Raw genomic sequence first — 19,992 nt, forward strand, 5'->3', positions numbered from 1 at the left:
CAACCTTGTTTCACACCATTGGTTATTGGAAAGGGCTCAGAGAGTGCATTGCCATGATTTGTCCATGCTGATCCTCAGGATCCTCAGGATGATCATTTTGAGAAACTTGGGGGGACATCCTAAACATTCCAAGATCTGCCACAGCCCTTTTCTGCTCACAGTGTCAAAAGCTTTGGTGAGGTCAACAAAGGTTACATAGAGACCTTTGTTCTGTTCCCTGCACTTCTCTTGCAGTTGTCTGAGAACAAACACCATGTCTGTGGTGCTCCTATTGGCTCTGAAACCACACTGGCTTTCAGGCAGAAGATCTTCTGCAATAGTGGGTACTAGTCTGTTCAGAAGTATTCTTGCAAGGATTTTACCAGCAATGGAGAGCAAAGTAATACCTCGGTAATTTGAGCAGTCTGATTTTTCTCCTTTCTTCTTGTACAGGGTGATGATGACTGCATCACGGAGAGCTGGTGGTAGTTCCCCTTGTTCCCAGCAACACACAACAAGCTCGTGGAATTTGGCATGGAGTGCTTGACCTCCATGCTTCCAGATTTCAGGTGGAATTCCATCAACCCCAGCTGCCTTGCCAGTTTTCACCTGTTGTATGGCCTTGAGTATGTCTCCCATAGTAGGGGCTGCATCCAATTCATGTTTCACTGGTTGTTGCGTAATGAGCTGAATTGTTGAGCCTTGGGCTACATGGTTGGCACTGAAGAGAGTCTGAAAGTGCTCAGACCATCGGTTCAGGATGGAGGTTTTATCTGTTAGAAGCAGTTGACCATCTGCACTGAGTAGGAGGCTTTGAACCTGGTGTGTGGGTCCGTACACTGCTTTCAGGGCCTCATAGAATCCTCTTTGGTCACCCAAATCTGTGCATAGTTGTGTCTTTTCTGCTGGGTCGAGCCACCATTTGTTCTGGATGTCTCAAAGTTTCTGTTGGAGCTTGTTGCTTGCAAGACGAAAGGTGGCTTTTTTTATATGGCAAGATGGCTGAGCAAGGTGTGCTTGGTGAGCAGTTCTCTTCTTCTTCCCGAATCTCTTGATTGTTCTCATCAAACCAGTCTTTGTTTTTCTTGAGGGAGAACCCTAGGGACTCTTCAGAGGACTGCAGGATGCAACTTTTAATATGTTGCCAAAGCTCTTCAGGAGAGGGATCTATGGGATTATCTTTAAGTCTAGTTTGAAGGTTCACCTGGAAGATTGCTGTTTGAAGATTGCTGTTTGAAGATTGCTGACTTGGAGCCTCCTCCTCGGAATGCCACCTCTCTTAGGTTTGGGCTTGATGTGGAGGTTAAGTTTGCAGCGCACAAGGTGATGGTCTGTTTGACATTCTGCACTCGGCATCACTCGAGTATGACGGAAATCACTGACATTTCTCTGTTGTACTAAGATATAGTCAATGAGGTGCCAGTGCTTGGATGGAGGATGCATCCAGGTTGTCTTCAGGCCGTCTTTCTGTTGAAAGACAGTGTTGGTGATGGTGAGCTGCCGTTCTGCACAAAACTCTAGCAGGAGGCGTCCGTTGTCATTGCAGTTTCCAACACCATGCTTGCCCAGGACTCCTTTCCAGGCTTCAGAATTCTTACCTACTCTGGCGTTGAAGTCACCAAGGATTATGATCTTATCATCTGCAGGAACCTTTTGGGTGAGGTGGTGCAGGTCTGTGTAGAATTTGTCTTTTTCTACTGGGTCAGCTTGGAGAGTTGGGGCATATACGCTAAAGAGAACAACATGTTGCTTGTTGTGTAGAGGGAGGCGTAAGGACATAATGCAATCGGAATGACCTGTTGGCAGATTTTCAAGTTTGGAGGCAATGGAGTTTTTAATCATGAAGCCAACTCCTGAAAGGTGTCTTTCGGTTTTGGGTTTGCCTGACCAGTAGAGTGTGTAGCCAGCACCATGTTCTTTAAGGCTGCCTTCCTCATGCAGACGAACTTCACTGAGAGCAGCAATGTCAATGTTGAGCCATGACAGTTCGTGGGCAATTAGAGCAGAACGACGCTCAGGACGTCCACTATCCCCAGTATCAAGCATGGTTCTGATGTTCCAACATGCGAGTGTTAGTTTGAGCACACCTTTGCAGGCAGGTGTCTGCCTTTGAAATCTCTTTGTTTTTGTTTGACCGCATGGAAGATGCTGGTTGGCCGCGGTTATCCAACCGGGTGTGGAGATGAGCTTTGTTTAGGTCACCTTTGCTGGGCCCCTCTCCATGTGGAGCAAGCAGTGTTGTCCCTAGAAAAGGCTGCTTGGTCATTCAGGATGCTGCCACAAGAGACTGTCATCTCCGGGGTCAAGTCTCTAATGACCCATATCCTGACCCGCCTGCATGCAGGGTTGGGTCTGCGGCTTCCAGCTGCTTCCTATCACCTGCCATTTCGACCCTCACCTGTCGCTACAGGGCTTTGCAATGTGGGTGAACCCTTCAGGCCTGCGCAATGGATTTTTTAGGTGAGGCACAGCATGTGCAGAACTGGCCCCACCCTTTACTCCTAAGGTTCATCTGCCACGGCCTAGCGAGCTTGGACGGTGACACCGAATACCTCAGGACGTAGGTTTGGTTAGAGTATCCTTCTCTTAGATGGATGGCCTTACAGGGCTAAACGAGCTCCATCTGCCCGGGTTTGGGGTTGGAGTTGTCCTTCTCCTAGGATGGTTGCCAGACGGCTAGCGAGTCCATCCTGCCCATGGACACACTTCGTCTGACCCTTCAGCTGAGACCTGTCTGGCATGGGAGACCCTATTGGTGGCACAAACCACGTCCAGCATAGCTCTCAACCTCATGAGGGCACGCAAGCTTCTCCCCCGTGACAAGGGGGTGTCCCCGGAGAAGGCCTAGTGTGTAGTAAATGGGCATTCACTCGATCACAATGATCCAGTTCCTCTGTGGTTTATTTATTGTTTACTTTAATTCCCCACCCCAGGACTTTCACAGCCCCCAGAGCCAAACTTGCTCCTCAGGGGAGAGTGAGAGAATTGACCCAGCAGCTCCTCAGGACGCTCAAGGGACAGGTCAGCCTTCCCAAAGCTGGGACCCGAAGCAAAGTGTTTCTCTTTCCACCCTCATGGGCACCCACAGCCTGTCCTGCTCTTCTCCTGGCACATCCCATCTCCCCACAGAGGCTTTCCCCAGGGGAACACGTCTGTGCTGGCCTGACCAGCCATTCCTGCAGCCCCTCCCTGTGCTCCCCACAGCCCCTGAGCTGGGGATGCTGCTCTGCAGGGCACAGGGGCTGTGGTGCCCAGGGTCATGGGGGGGCTCTGCTGGGCTGTGCTGGTAAGGCTGGGAGGCAGAGCCAGCTGATGGTGGTTCCTGCCACTGACCCCCTGCCACACAAGCTCTTGTGTGGCCATGGAGGGTGCTCAGAGGGGCCCTGCCTTGTTCCAGTGCTGGGAGATGGGTCTGGGTACTACACTGGATCCAAAGGTGGAATTTCACTGAGAGTAAGACAGGTCACTTAGACTCCTTTCCCTGTACCTGATGTGTCCCCTGGATCTGCAGAGCTCTTGTTTTTCAGTTTACACCCAGATACAGAATATAATCATGGAGTGACCCCACACTTGACAGGCCTGTGCTCACTGGGCTGAATTTCCTGCTGACTCCTTGGCACAAACTGTCCCTGCAGGTCCTTTGAGTTCTCCTGGCTCTTCCCAGGTCTCTTCAATAAAACATTCTCCTGCCATCATTCCTGTCACAAGCTACAGAGACCCAGGAATGTTAATCCCAGATCATTCTCCATCTGCTTGGGCTCTGGCCATCAACAAGCAAAAGCAGATCTAATTTTCTCAAAGGCCACCCTGAGTCCCTGATCTCATCACACTGAGCCCCTGGAGAACAAGCCAAAAAAGGAGCCTCTTTAGTGTCCATTCTCTGTGCATGTTCTTCAGAGTGACTTTAGAAGAAGACCACAACCTGCAGGCACTGTGCTGAGGAGATCCCTTTTCATGATGGAACTGCTGTTTGAGGCCAGCTCTGCCACAAAAATGCCCACTGTCTGCTGGCAGTCACAGCACTCCCACTGAAGCAGAGCAAGCACAGGACCCAAAGAATTAACACAAAACAGTCTCTGAAGCCAGCCACAGGAAATACAGCTGGATAGAAACCAGGTTTGGGAGCTATCCAAAGATGGTCTTGAGGTCCGTCCAAACCAATACGAAATACGCAGGCAATAACATATAAGGGAGAAGCACAGCCCGAGCACAGGACACGGTGACCTGCAGGAAGAGACAAGAAATTTCAAACACGGCATTTTGGCACGATCTATATTAAAATCAGCAAAATTCAGTAGAAGTTGAAAAGTTCACCGAGGATGAGGAGGTGAAATGAGACCCCTACCAGATGAGGTAACAGGAACTCTGACCATAATACTCCTCAAAACGACGACTCCACCCCTGACTCCGCCTGGACTCCACCTGCTCTATATATTATAACCAAGTGTTGCAATAACATCAATATGCATGTAAAAATGATGTTATCTCTCACAGAAACTGTATAAATACTCTGGCTTCACACTGCTGACTTCGGAACTCTGTTGTCCGACGAGAATCAGACGGTTCCCCAACGTTGCTTCAATAAATGCCTTGCTGCTTAAAGATTAAAACTCTGTCTCTAAGCAGTTTCTTTGTGCCCCTTTGGGCATCACCACACAGAAACAGCCCGACCAAACTGGCAGAGCACTCAGATCTTACACCAACATGGGGTCTTAGAAGGAGAGTGTGGAAGTGGAAAGGGAGCAACTCTAAATAGTCCTGCTGGTCCCCAGCAGTGCTGCTGTGCTGGACTCTTTCCCCTTCTCCTCTGCACATGTGAAATTGCCCTGCAGCTTTATGAAGGTCCCACAGTTAGGATCACAGATGAACAAGAACAGTTCAGGATAATTTATTTTCTTTGAATATAAAGAGAGCACAATTCCTCAGAGATTCTGGGTCAAACAGGAAAACAAAGAATGACAATAGAAATTAATAAAAAAATTTATTGTGCACAACATCCTGACAAGAAGAGCCAATTGACCATCACCAAAAACCTGAGAAGGCATGTTGGGCTTCTAATGAGTTACACTATGAACTCTATAGAGACAAAAACAGACAGGTTATTGTTGCTGAAAAGCATCCAGTCATCATTTTCCTCACAGCATCCTTGAGCTCCTGGTTCCTCAGGCTGTAGATGAGGGGGTTCAGTGCTGGAGGCACCACAGAGTACAAAACTGACAGTGCCAGATCCAGGGATGGGAAGGAGATGGAGGGAGGCTTCAGATAGGAAAACATGGCAGTGCTGACAAACAGAGAGACCACGGCCAGGTGAGGGAGGCACGTGGAAAAGGCTTTGTGCCGTCCCTGCTCAGAGGGGATCCTCAGCACAGCCCTGAAGATCTGCACATAGGAGAAAACTATGAAAACAAAACAACTAAAGGCTAAACAGGCAGTAACCACAATGAGTCTAAGTTCCTTGAAGTAGGACTCTGAGCAGGAGAGCTTGAGGATCTGAGGCAGTTCACAGAAGAACTGGCCCAGGGCATTGCCCTGGCACAGGGGCAGGGAAAATGTATTGGCTGTGTGCAGCAGAGCATTGAGAAAGCCACTGGCCCAGGCAGCTGCTGCCATGTGGGCACAAGCTCTGCTGCCCAGGAGGGTCCCGTAGTGCAGGGGTTTGCAGATGGCAACGTAGCGGTCGTAGCACATGATGGTGAGGAGGGAAATCTCTGTTCCAATGAATAAAATAAGGAAGAAGACCTGTGCAGCACATCCCATGAAGGAGATGGTTGTGGTGTCCCAGAGGGAGTTGTGCATGGCTTTGGGGACAGTGGTGCAGATGGAGCCCAGGTCTGTGAGGGACAGGTTGAGCAGGAAGAAGTGCATGGGGGTGTGCAGGTGGTGGTCGCAGGCTACGGCGCTGATGATGAGGCCGTTGCCCAGGAGGGCAGCCAGGGAGATGCCCAGGAAGAGCCACAAGTGCAGGAGCTGCAGCTGCCGCGTGTCTGCCAATGGCAGGAGGAGGAACTGGCTGATGGAGCTGCTGTTGGACATTTGCTATTTCTTTGCACAGGACCTGTTCAAACACAGGAATAAACAGTGAAAAATTAAGACGGATTCCTCTCAGCAAAGCCAATCCATTTTTCCATAGTAATCTCCCCCAATGGAATTTAATTTCCCTTCTTTGGTCTGTGCTGGCTCAGGGTGATGCGAGGAGCAGGATCTCTGCCCATGTGCTGCCAAGTACTCAGTTTTGCCTTGCTGCACTGGGGAAATGGAGCTGATTTATGACACCTCTGAGAATCATGAGACACGTCAAATGTAATCCACTTTTCTAAAATTCTCAGTCTCTGTCCTGCTGACTCTGCAGAAGAGAGGCTGAACATGTCCTTAGAATAATTTTGGCTCTATTTTGTATTTTGCAACATCATACTTGGGGAGTGTTCTTTTTAGGGTTAGAGATTTTCAATCCTTTGACTGAAAATATAAAAGGTCTTGAGACAAGACATGAGGCAAAGGGCCTCAGCTCTCTGTGGCTTAGAGTAGAGCCAGGAGAGATGCAGTGTTTATCACTCTTTCCCATCTGCTGTGAGCTTTCCCTTGTGCTGCACTCACATTGGTTTCACACCAATAAATCTTACAATAAATAAACCCATAAGTATTTGTGCTGTGCTGAGAGCAGGGCAGTGCTGCTTCCAAAAACAGATCTGGAACATCTCCTCAGTCCCAGCCCGGAGGTGTAGGTTTGATGGGCCCTGCTGGAGAGAAGTCCCTGTTTTCTTCTCCTCTTAGAGAGCCAGATTTGGAGCTTCCATGCCTCCTCCTCAACTGAGATATTAATTTGTATGTGCCATTGTCCAGCCAGACATGTCAGGTCAGAAGACTAAAATCACATCATCCTTCTTTCACGTAGCCTTTGCTTTAATGTACACCCTGAAATGTGCCCTGGGAACTGCCTGGGGTTGGTGTGGGGACTGTGACAGTCCCAAACCCTGCAGCAGCCACTGAGCGAGAGAAGGAGCCCTCCCAGGGGCTGCTTCTTCCCCACAGCCCTTCTCCCCAGCCCTGTGAGCAGCTCCCCAGGCCGGCTGAGAGCTGACCATGGCAGGCAGCAGTGTCCCTGACCCAGCACAGCACCCTGGGCTTCAGGACCCTGCTCTGCCCCACAGCCCTGGGCACCCCTGGCTGCACCCCCAGCTCCACAGCTATTCCAAAGTGTCCCCCAACAGCCCCCTCCTCACACATCCCATCAGCTGGGGCTGGGCCAGCTTTAGGAGATACCTCCAGGAGCTGCCCCTGCATTGCCCTGCACCCACAGACTCACCATGTCCAGCACTGCAAAGATTTCTCCTCCATGAGCTCTGAGTCATCCTCCCAATGCTGAGCCCCTTTAAGCTCTGTCTGTGCCCTGCTGGTGTCCCTGAGCTGCCCTGGCAGTGCCCTGAGCCCTGCTGGGCTGTGCACAGGAGCTGCTCCTGGGCAGAGCTGTCTCTCTGCAGCGCTGCCCGCTTGCCAGGAGCTCCCTGTGTGCCAGGAGCCCGGCCCAGCTCAGCAGCACAGCAACAGCCCAGGGCATTTAATGGCCCTCTGAGGGGTTTGTGTTGTTTATATCAGACTCAGTCCATCAGAGTAAGTTCAAAAAACTTCTCAAGAAGTCGAAGAGATTGAAACACTGAATTTTTTTGCAGTACTAATGAGTCCCACTGAGGGACATGACTCAGAAAGTGTTTCCAGACTTCAGTTGGAACAGAAAACTGCAGACAGTGCTGACAAGTATGGCCAAGCGAGAGAAAGATATCCCTGATGCTGAATTAATTCGGATGGGTTTCATTAATCCAAAGGTCACAGCTCTGATCCCCAGACCCTGGAAAGAGAGATCCTTTCCCTCCCTCATTTCTCAGGGCTTTTCCTGGGGCACTGGGATGTGGGATGTGCAGTGCCAAGGGCAGGAGGATGGGGTGGCACCTCCCAGGCTGCTGAGCAGGGACAAGGAGGCAATGAGGCCCCAGGGCTGCAAGGCTCACTTGTCTCCTCATGCCATCAGGGGCACACACAGCAGCCATGGCCAAAGGCCTGCACAAGTTGGCTCTCTTGGGGCCTTTCAGCTTCTGCACATCCCTGTCTCCTCTCCAGCCCAGGCTGTCCTACGGTGTCCATGCCCTGCCCCTTTCCCTGCAGGCTGTCGGCATCCCCCGGCTGCCCCACCTCGCTGGCCCCTTCCTGCACTGACATCTCTCCCTCCTCCCTGGCTCTGCCTTGTCACACAAAGCCTTGGGCTGGCCCAAACTCCTTCAGGGTGATGGGGGGAAATTCCTTTCTCCTTGTGTGCAGTCTGGACCACCTCAGTTTCCCTTCAAGGCCTCTAAAAATTCTCCTGTTCTTTCGTCAGTCTCCACACCACTGCGTCCAGGGCTTGCGTTAAAGGCCTCCAAAACCCTCCATGGGATGTCTCTGGTCCCTCTCCAAGATGTTTAGCCATGAAAATGTGGTGCTCTTAGTGCAGGATGGACGCAGTGACACTTTCTGCCAAGGGTTGTATTGGCAGAACAAGGCACAGGAACTGGAACTGAATGAGGGGAGATTTCCATTGGATGTCAGGAAGAAATATTTTGTGCTGAGGGTGGCAGGAACCTGGGCCAGGTTACAGAGTAAGTGGAAACCCCATTCCTGGAGCTGTCCAGGTCAGGAATTTTGTTCAGCCTGAACTCGTGGAAGGTGTCTCTGAGAAATTGAAGTGCACTTTGACTAGTGGCTATTTTAGGTCTCTGCCAACCTAAACAGTTTATTATTCTTTTATTCTTATATTCCCAACTCCTTCTCCACAGGGCTGCAAATACCTACATGCATCATGTTGGCATTTTAATGTGACCTAATCCCCAACACCTTCTGAAAATGGAAAAACAGTCCTTTTAGGGACATGAATTTCAATGGCTTTAGATGAACCTTTCAAAACGCAAAAGTTACAAAGGAACTAATAGAGATTTCCAACATCTCTGCATGAAAGGCTCCCCAAGTGATCAGTGACAGCCCCCCAGGATGGCCTTGCAGCTGAGGTTGGGGGTTTTCTCACTCAGGTCCTGAGACTCAGGATGGGCAGCCAGAAAGTACATTTAGGGGCAGTGGAAGACTTGCCATGGGATGTCCAGGAAATGACCAAAGTGATTTGTGGAGGAACAGGCATGAGAAAATAGAGAGAAAAGGGTATGAAAGTAGCAGAGCATGTTTAAAGAGGTGACTGGTCAGTGCCTTTCCCTTGCCATGTCCTGCAACTGATCCCACAATCTTTCCCATTTTCTTAATCCGTCCATTGCTAAGAAATCTCTGGGACAGGGGATCTCTGTGCTGTGGGTGTGGGGGGTGATCCAAGTGCCAACCTCTAGAGTGGGAGGCAGAAACCATCAGGTCTTGAGTCTTTTGAGGGTTCAGACACTGCTGAGAAAGATGTGTGTGCACAGAACACTGGTGGGGGTGGGGGTGGGTGGAACCACCAGGGAACATCAAACCAGAGTAACCAGTGATTGGCAGAGGCCTGGGAGCCCCTGTCTGAGATCATCTTCTGAGGGATCCACATTGTCTGGGTGTCTCTGGAGCTCCACATCTTCTCCTGACATGGCAGAGCACCCAAACAGCCCATCCTTGTGTCCCTTTCCCCACTCACTGTGCTTTGATTTGGCTCAGAAACCTCCCAGGGTCCCTTCCAGGATGAGTTCCTGTGCATTTCCCTCCCCCATGGACCTTCCCTTCCTGTTGCAGCATCTGTGGGTCAGCAGAGCTGGGTCAGTGCAGGGCCAGGGCTGGCTGTGACAGGGGCCATGAAGCCACTGCCAGGAGGTGACAGCAAGGACAGTTTGCAAAGAAAAAAATTAGATGTGGGTCCTTTGTTTTTTGAGGAAAGGAAGGCTTGGCTGGAGCTGGCATGTCAAGAGGATGTAAGACAAGGGGTGTTGAGGGAAACAGGGAATGCTTATCCTGGAGATGAGGAAAAGACTTTTTTCCCAGTTGAAGGGCCAGTTCAGAGCAGGGTGGCCAGAAGCCCAGGCTGCCTTCCTGCCTGCCAGGGTTGGTGGGGCTGTGTGACAGAGCTGCCCCCAGAATCAGAACCTGGGGGGCTCTCCCACCTGCCCCACTCCTTCAGCTCTCCAAGGATGGCATTTTTTGTTGTGTGGGTTCCCTGATGTGCTGGATGACCTCACAATGCTCCCTGGCCAGAATGTCTCCTGAGGGCCACCCAGGCTGCTGCAGTGGAAGTGACCTCACAACCATCACAAGCCAGAGATATCCCCCATGCCTGGCCTCCCCTTCCCTCTGCCCCTGTCTGGTCTCTGATTATATTGTAGGAATGGTTTTAATTAGCCTTTTAATGAACTGCTTGAATTAATGACAAGTTGTGTGTTGGGCCTTAAATCACTTTCAGCCAGCACTCAGCAGAATTTAACCAAAGCTGCCATTGTGAGAACACAGCTTGGGAAAAGCCTCCCTGAGTGGTCTGAGGCAGAATCCATTGCTTTCTGCACCCACAGCACAAGAAATATCAGCTGCCCTTTGTGCCAATGGATCTGCAGTATCTGGAAGGGAAGAAGTCTTGTCAGAAATGGACTTGTGAAGAAGATGAAAAAGCTTGCCCAAATGCCTTAAAAACAGAACTTTTACTGTTGTATAAATGCATGTCACAACATGGATTCTTTTGTTCTCTTTTGCCTAGTCACTGTCCTCTTCCCAAAATCCCACAAGATAACCTTTACCTCACCACTCAGGAATGCATGTAGTGTCCTGGAGGAAGCTTCAAGTTTTCTTATTGGTTCTTATTTACTCTTTTGTCTTGGTTGTTAACCCTGGATTTCTATTGGTAATAGTCCAAATCCCCCCTTGATCACTATTGGTGGTATTTTGAGTCCCGCAAAACCTTTATATACCCCTACCCTTTATCAATAAACTCTCTCTCTCATTCCTCTCCTGTGGTCCCTGTGTGGCTCTTTTTGGACTCCCTGGAGACCTCGTGGTGGGGGACAGAGTGGGAGCACATTCCCTCCAGGTAACAGGCTGACTCCCAGCACCTGGAGTCCCTCTCAGCCATTGCATCCCTTTCTATGGGGCTGGACCTGGTGGGTCTTTCTGCAATACTGCCTTTAATTTCCCTTTTGGAAGGTGTATATTTTCCCCTGTTGGGAGAGATTTGGCCTTAAGCCTCTATGCACAACACACCATCCAGGAGCTGACAGGTTGGCCAAGATCACTGCAACCTTGAGCCAGCCATGAGGCAGGTAAACAACCTCGAAGCCCAGGAAAAGCACAGCCTCGGTGGCACCAGCCCCGTGCTGCCTCCTCGTGCACACAGCCCTCCCACCAATCAGAGCAGCCTGCCGCCTCGAGGACAGAGCCTCTTGCCCTATCCCAAGCTGTTATTGTCCACATGTTCACCCCAAGAAGTTATATTAACCCACTAATTCCCTAATGCAGTTGAACGTTCCTGCTGCTATTACTTGGTGTACGGCTCTATCTCTATGAGAACACGCACGTGCAACCAGAAGCCCGAACCCGGGGTCGCGTCGGGGTGGGTGGCGAGGGCACGCAAAGCCTCTCACAACGCCAACCTTCCCCAACATTCCCCAGCTGGGTCAAGATGTTGGGGTCTGTCACAGCTGCCTGAAGTAACTCAGAATCATAGAGTGTCCTGAGTTTCAGGGACCTTAAAAGATCACCTGGGTACAACCTCAGTGACATGGACATGCACAACTTCCACTAGACTAAGTTGCCCAGAGCTCTGCCCAGCCTGGTCTTGAACACTAGAGATGGAGCAGCCACAGCTTCTCTGGGAAATCTGTGCCAGACTCTCAGCACCCTCACAGGGAAGAATTTCTTCCTAATACCTCATCTAAACTTACTCTCTGTCAGTGTGAAGCCATTGCCTATTTTCCTGTCACTCCAGGCCCTGATAAATAGTCTCTCTCCATCTTTCTTGTTGTCTTGTTTCAGGTTCTGGAAGGCCACAATCAGGTCACCCCAAAGGTTCTCTTCTCCCAGCTGAACAATCCCAGCTCTCCCAGCCTTTCCTCACAGCAGAGCTGCTCCATCCCTCTGATCATCCTGGTGCTTCATCTGGACTCACTCCAACAGGTCCAAGTCCTTCCTGTGCTGGGACCCCAGAGCTGGAGGCAGCACTGCAGGTGGGGTCTCACCTGAGAGGGCAGAGGGGCAGAATCCCCCTCCCCTGCTGCCCAGGCTGCTTTGAAGACAGCCCAGGACACCACTGGTCACCACTTGCCTTGGTGACCAAAGATCCAGGAACACATCCCCCCTGGAAAGGCCTTCTATTTCCTGGGTCAGGAAGTTTTCCCCCATGCATTCCAGGAGTCTCCTGCAGTGCCCAGAGCCCTCCATGCTGCTTTCCCAGGAGGTGTTCAGAGGATTGAATTCCCTCAGCAGGACAAGGGCCTGTGAGCTCGATGCCTCCTGTGAGCTCCAAGTGAGACCATTCCCACCTATTTCATCTCCTAAACCAGAGTCACACATCCTGTACCCTGGAGGGGATGGAAAGGAAAAGTGATTTGATGATTTAGGAACTCTTACAGGAAGCCACTGTAACAGATGTGTGAGATGAGTGCAAAGCTGATCATCCAAACCCCAGGGGTGTCACTGACACTGGTCACTGCTCCCCTGTGTCAGGTGAGAGAGCTCCACCCCAGAAACCTCAGGGAACTCCTTGTGTGAGGTGGGGCAGGGGCAGTGCTGGGCAGGAAAGGTTCAACTGGGTCCTGGGAACATTTCTAGGCAGAAATGTATCCAAAAACCATCCAGAGGGAAACAAATGTTAAGCTCTTAATATTCTTTTTAGTTCTCCTCCTTGTGTTACAGGGACACAAATACCTGATGCTCTTATGTAGGTTCCCTGGACCCTCTGCCCAAGATCCATCTGCAGCTCCAAAGGGCTCCTGATGTCCTGCAGGTCCTCTGTGACAGCTGCCAGTGCCAGGGAAGGACCTCAAATAAACCTGAGCCTCCAGTGGCACTGGGTACTGATGGTCAGTCAATGCAGCTCAGCCTGAAACCCAAACAGTGTTCTTCAATATCTTGATTTTTCAGTAACCTCTTTCTATCAATTGAAATGATTCAATACTTTCAATGAAATGTCAATACAATTTCTGCCATGTCAGAATGAGAATTTTCAGGATGTGTGTTGATTGCAGGAGAGGATTTATCAGAATCATAGAGGTGATGAGTCATTGCATCAGAGAATCACTTGGATTGGAAAAGCCCTCCAAGGTCACCCAGTCCAACCATAACCCAGCACTGCCAAGTCCACCAATGTCCCCAGGTCCACATCCCAGGTCCCTGGGAGTGTTTCACTGACAACAAGGAGAATTTTGGGTGGACACCTTTACACACACAGATATTGTTGTGTTCACACATCTCTGCCTGTGTTTGTGTGTGTGAATTGACTGTGATGTGAATGTTGTTATTGTGAATCTGTAACTGAGTCACTGTTGAGATTGCAGCAAATTCTGTGTAATCCCTTGATAACTGTTACATTGGTCAATGATTAAGTGCTATTAATCCCTTTTCCCCCTTTTGTATGCAAACCCTTTGCTTTCTGACCCTCTTCCGTCCCAAGTCTCTGTGTAAATCATCCCCTTTCCTTCAAAAATATATGGGCTTTTTGAGGTTCACTTTGAACTTTTCCTTCTTACTTAAACTACCAAACTCCAATTACTACAGGTCTTTAAGAGTTGAAGACAAATAAAGGAAGAGAAATATTTTTTTCTTCTGCGTTTTAATGAGCCCCACTGTGTATTTGGAGATGAGTCCATGATTCTCAGGAAGTGAGAGAAGATTGAAAAAGTGACTCAAGAAGTCAGAAGGAAAACTCCAAGTCCCTTGAAGCACCAATGGGCCCCAGTGAGGGCAGGCACTGACAAAGCCTCCCTCCCTCCTGGCACAGCAGGTCCTGTCCCTCACAGGTGGCTCAGGGCTGTTTGTGGGGCAGTGGGATGGGAGGGGGAGGAACAACAAATGTGCAACTCTGTGCAACCCCTCCCAGCCTCCTCAGGGATGGGTGAGGAAGAAACAAAGTCCAGAACCTCAAAAGAAAGTTCCTTCTGCTGTTCTAAGTGGCAGAGGCAGCTGCCAGAGCCCAGGGGACAAAGCCCTGGGTGTCTTTGTGCCTTTCAGCCCTGCCAGAGCCCTTGGCCATCTGTCCTGCAGCCTGTCCTGCCCCGTCCCTGCTGCTCCTCTGGCCTTGCAGGCTGCACACACCCATCCTGCTTTGCCACCAGCCCTCCCAGCAGCATTTCTGTGCCCTCACTGATGTCTCTGCTCCATCTCTGGCTGTTCCCTGGAACACAAAGCCATGGGATGATACTGACTCCTTCTTGGTGAAACCTTGCACCACAAGGCTCCTCTCTGAGTGACATTTCTTTTTCCTCCCTTCCACTCAGAAACTTCCAAGCTGCACTTTGTGACTTTCTTTCTCTTTCCAGTACCAAGAAAAGCTCTGTCATCCTGGCAGAATGACAGAATATGCTGAGCTGGAAGAGGCCTGTAAGGATAATTGAGTCCAACCCTTACCCCTGCACAGGACCATCCCCAAGAGTCTCACCATGTGAGGATCATCCAAGCACGTCTTGAGCTCTATCAGGCTTGGAGCTGTGACCAGTGCCCCAGGGAGCCTGTCGAATGTCCAACCAGATCTTCCTTGGACCATCTCCAGTTCTTCCTCATTCCTCCACAATGGGGAACCTCAAACCCAGACACATCAGTCCAGATGTGTTACCCCAGGGCTCATTCAAAGGGGGTGACACCTCCCTTGTCTGGGTGGCCACACTCCCCCCAAGGCAGCCTCATGTCCAGTTGTCCTTATTAACTTTGATCCTGAGCCCCTGTGCCTCAGGACATCCCTCACACAGCCCAGCCCTCCTCCTCGGGGTCACTCCAGAGCTATTCAGGTCCCTGCCCTCATCTCTGGGTCATTGTGACCCCAGGGCAGGACTGGCCTCTTTGCCTTCTAAACCTCCAGCAGGTTTGTGTTGCCAGAGCCCGGAGGTCCTCAGGGCCCCTGAGAGGGACTCTCAGCTGGGGCAGCTCTCAGGGTGTGTGCACAGGTGGTTCAGCTGCCTCTGGGTGCCCAAGGCTGCTGCTGCCTGTCAGGGAGGTGACAGATGTGACCTGGCAGCCCCTTCCCAGCCACGGGCCCCTGGAGATGCTGAGGCACAGCTGACTCCTCACAGCATTGCCATCCGTTGTGGAAAAGAAGCTGGAGAGGTGAGAAGAGCAGGGAAAAGGAGAGGGTGTGTTATAGGCACCGAGGCGTTGGCTAGATAAATCAACGTTTATTTTATTTTATAAGGAAAAAAAAGGTTAATAGCATTTATTAAATAAAAAAAGGTAGTGATTTTATTAAGTGATTTCAGTATCCAGCTCTGTAGGCCTTAGCCTCAGTGATTGCAGCGTCCAGCTCTGTAGGCCTTAGCCTCAGTGATTACAGCTCTTTGTGAAGGCAAGGAGAGGAGCAACACAGTGCTTGCAGGATAGCAGAGCACCGGGTGACCCAGGAGACCAGCTCCCAAAGGTTCACATCTGGCTCTCGTCCAGGGCTCTGCTTATATTCACTTTTTCTGGCGTAGGCCACGCCCCCTTTGCGCAGGCGCAGTTTCCATGTGTTACATAACAGTTTCGCAATCGCTTCTCGTTTGCGCAGGCTCAGTTCTGTGCGTTGTAACAGTTGCAGTCCTCAACCAGGTCCGGCCGTGTTTCGCAATACCTTTTGCCTCATGGTGCCCAGGAGTGGGGGTGTTTCCATGTGGCTGTACAGTCCGGGGTACTTGGCAAGGGACAAACTGCAGGCTTTGGCATGATGTCCTGTTCGGTCGTACACAGCAGGAAGGGTTGCAATGCTGTACGTTCAGACGGGGGTCGGCTCGTGCCGAGCTGGCGCCCGCTGGCATGCTTGGTCGCAGGCTCCCCACGCTGGTTCAGCTTTTAGCATGGGCGGCGGGACTTCCCCGGTGGGGCTGCTTTGTCCGGCAGCGTGGCTAGCTGGAGAAACTCCCCAGGGCGGCGGCTATCTCTGCTGGTCCACCTCCACTGCGCTCCTGCCTTGGCATGGGGTAGCTGGGGCCAGGTGTGGGGGCTGCACAGCCTTCCTTTGGGGGGGGACTGGCGGGGAGCTTGGCAGGGCTTGCGCTGTGGGTGACCGTGGTACTGGGACTTTTGGGGGTGCTCTGTGGGACCTGGTTTCCAGCGACACGGCTGGCAGGCACCTTGGCAGAATATGGAGACAGCCAGGGCTTTCCAGCACGGCTGGCGTGAGGGTCGGGACTGACTGGGGCCGTAGGGGAAAAGAGAAAAACTGGTGGCTCTGAGTTTTGGGTGTTTTGGGAGTGAAACTGGGCATGTATGGCCAGGAAAGGCTTGTACCGGGAAAGATGGAGAGGCTGAGAGGAAGTGGGGGTTTTTCCCGGGTGCTGGCTTAGGAGGGGAACGAGACGAACCGGGGGGGTTTGCAGGGCACGGGTCTTCCCCGGAGATTCAGTGGAGGGGGGGTTTTGGCTAGCAGGGTCCCGGTGTGACAATGTGGCTGAGGAGAAGAAGGGAATTCTTAGGGCTAGAAACGGTAAAAAAAGGCAGGGAGGTATTTTTCTTAGCAGGGCGAAACTGTTTGGGGCTAGAAAAACCTGTAGGGGAAGGAGGGGGGAAGGCACCGGGCTGAGAGGTATCGAAACTGGGGAATCTTTCCTTTTCTCCACAGTGAGTACTCTACATTCCTTGTTAAGCACCGAGCCATTCTCCGATAAGGCATTGCTGGGAAGCTGTCTTTCTGGTTTTTACAATCCTCCAAATTTTCAGGCATATTTAATTTTACATTTAAAACAAAATTAATAATACTATTTGATTTGGTTTCTAGCAAATTAATTAATTCATCTATTACAATCCCCCCTTTTTGTTTTTCTACCAATTATTAATTTGCTGATCAAACCTAGCTATTGTTTCTCGTGCTGCTCGTAAAGTTGGGTCTTCTTGTAACAGATGTTCACTAGCAACAACATCTGCTTCTTTTAATGTCATTAAGTGAGCAGCTTCTAATCGAGACTTAACTAAATTAATTATTTTGTTTAAAATACAAGGTCCGAAAGTTAACACTAATAATAACACTACTAGGGGACCTGCTATGGTGGATATTATAGTGGTTAGCCAGGGAGACTGGTTAAACCACCATTTTTGTTGTATTTCTCTTTCTCGTTTTCTTTTTTCAATCCCTTCTCTTAATTTGGCTAAAGAATCTTTGACTATTCCAGTATAATCAGCATAAAAGCAACATTCTTCTTTTAAGGCCGCACATAACCCACCTTGATGTAAAAATAATAAATTTAGCCCTCTTCTGTTTTGTCGGACTACTTCAGACAGTGATGTCAGGGATTTTTCTAAATTTGAAATTGACGTTTCTATTCTTTCTAAGTCTTCATCTACTGCAGCTCTAAGAGATGAAAATCCTTGGTTTTGCTGTGCAAGGGAGGCTATACCAGTTCCTGCCCCTACAGCTCCTAATCCTAAAAGGGTGGCTATAGTTATGGCCGTGAAAGGTTCTCGTTTAACAATATTATGGTTTTCTTTTACCCAATAATCGTACATTTCATTTTCTGGATGGTACAGTACTTGGGGAATTATTCTTACTTGGATACAGTAATCTTTGGATGCATTGAATACTTTAAGAGATATACAAGGAGTTAAACCTATTTTTGAACAAATCCACCATCCTCCTTTTGGAGGAATGACCCAGTATTTGTTGACTTTGTTTAGTCTCTTTTCATGTATACTGCAAAGCTCTTTCTTTGATGTAGGTATTTTCCCTATACAGCGTCCTTTCCCTCTTACATATTGCATTGGGATTTTTGCTCGTCTTTCTTCCCATTTACATTGCTTAGGGGCTACTCTTTCATTCAGGCTAAAGTCCAGGTCTAATCCAATAGCTTCATAAAAAGGGGGTTTGTCATCATAACAGAGCCAACAGGCTGAGGTCATATTGGGGTTTGTATAATTTAGGGCCTGATAGGAGGCCTGTATTATTTTCCATAGTGGATTTGTTTCATTTTCTGTGATAGTTTCCTCTGATGTTTTAGGAGCACGCTTAGTGCGATTTAATAGGGTTGGTTTAGTTGTTTGATTAGGACTTACTGTAGGTGCCTTTGGTGTGTTAAGTATTTGTTTAGGACCTACTGCCTTTGCAACTACTACTTCTTTTTTTATTACTATTATTTCTCCTTGATCTTTTACCAGATTCCCAGTATCTCACACCCCAAGTTTTTCCTATTTTCCACCCAAAATCTTCTGGAGAAGTGACATTAAGGTATAAGTACTTGCAATTACCAAGGGTATTTATTTTTCGCCTTCCTAAGACCATGTTGTAAATTGGGGGTTTACAGCCAGCTGGCCCCCATCCAACTTTTAGGAATTTATCCGTAGTTGGGGGTTCCCAAGCTGCAGCTATAGTAACACAATCCCAGTGAGCGCAATAATATTCATCAGGAAGATTGCAGTATCCTTTCCCAGGATTGGAACTTGGGCAGAAGTAATAAGGCTTTTTCTTTACACATTGGTCTGTGGGTATTAGATTACAAAGTGAGGCAGTGAAACTTGGGGATCCGGGTGTAACTATTTGTTGGATAACATAAGAATCTTTTCTTCTGACTAAGGTCCAATTATAGGGTTGATGAGGATCTTCCCCACTTACTAGATTTATCCCCATAAAAATTAATGGCCATTTTGCTCTACTTATTTTTACAACTGCTAACAAAATTGCTGTTATTACCCATGGTCTAAGAGATGATGGTGGAATTATAAGGTCATTTCGAGCATAATTATTACCACAATGCAGTTCTATACCCCAAAACTCCGGTTCATATTGTTTTGAGTGGGGGAAAGACTGTTTTGGACTTACAAGGCATTTTATTGCACATTCTGTCTGGTGGCACAGGGCATTTGTTGGATTTCCAACAAGGCTAGCCATTAACAATCCCCACAGTAATACACCTCTGCCTCCTCCGTCTACTCGGTTGCATCGAGCAACGGGGTTTATCATCTTCTCGGCAGCAAGTGTAGTCTTCAGGGGTTCTTTAGCTTAGCTCGTTTTACTTTACTTGGTATGTGCCTCAGTTGTTTTTATTTCTTGCCTCTCTTAAGTCACAGCTTATCCTCACCACCTTTTTAGTGATATTTTTCGGAGGTTTTTTTTTTATCTTTTATAAAAACCTCCCACAATTTATCAGATTGAAATTTTTGTATTCTCCCACTGTTACCCTTAATTTTAAGTTTTTGAACTTTAGCTTTGTTTTTGATTATATTACTCCTAGAAAAAAACTTCTTCAGGAGTATTCTCGTAATGACTGTGCACCTACCACCTCTCTTGACCTTACTTTTATAGCATACAAATGGATAATAATTACAATTTGCATTTACACAATGTACAGTTATAGATCAGCTTATTCGTTCTTTTTTTCGTAAAGTCAGTTTTAAGTCTTTTGAGTTATTCACCACTTCCCATTGCTGATCATGGATTGGTCCTTTGATTCTACTGGCATGAGTCCATCCTCTTTCTGCTGTCCGGACTGCAGTGTCTGTGGTAAGTAGAACAAGAAAGGGTCACTCCCAGCAAGGGGTTAAGGATGTTTCTTTCCAAGTCTTTATTAGCACTTTATCTCCAGGCTGTATCTTATGTATAGATACATCTAAGGGTGGTCTTTGGACTACCAATCCTTTTTTCTCTAACTTTTTCTTTCTTTTTATTAATTCTACTACATATTCTTGCAACAGTTTTTCTTCTACTTTTGGGTGCTCAATTGGGACTCCAAAGTCATATGGCATTCCATACAGCATTTCAAAGGGGGATATTCCGATATCTGTACGGGGTTGAGTTCTTATATTTAACAGAGCTAAAGGCAGACATTTTACCCAATTCATTTTGGTTTCAATCATTAGTTTTGTTAAATGCTTTTTAATTTCTCCATTCATTCTTTCCACTCTCCCAGAACTTTGAGGATGCCAAGG

General features: G+C 48.9%; 2 protein-coding genes and 1 pseudogene across 2 annotated transcripts in view; 1 reads left to right on the forward strand and 2 right to left on the reverse strand.

The window, feature by feature from the left end:
• The window catches only part of LOC139673813 (zinc finger protein 850-like), a 408,695-nt gene that overhangs the window by 131,049 nt on the left and 257,654 nt on the right, over positions 1–19,992 (forward strand). The window lies entirely within an intron of this gene.
• LOC139673822 (zinc finger protein 135-like) overlaps positions 1–19,992 on the reverse strand; it is a 302,962-nt pseudogene that overhangs the window by 58,047 nt on the left and 224,923 nt on the right.
• LOC139673882 (olfactory receptor 14J1-like) lies at positions 5,056–6,012 on the reverse strand. Its single transcript, XM_071559815.1, has one exon. It carries the CDS (start codon positions 6,010–6,012, stop codon positions 5,056–5,058), a length of 957 nt encoding a protein of 318 aa, XP_071415916.1.

The sequence above is a fragment of the Pithys albifrons genome, chromosome 7, assembly GCF_047495875.1.
Source record: "Pithys albifrons albifrons isolate INPA30051 chromosome 7, PitAlb_v1, whole genome shotgun sequence".
NCBI lineage: Eukaryota > Metazoa > Chordata > Aves > Passeriformes > Thamnophilidae > Pithys > Pithys albifrons.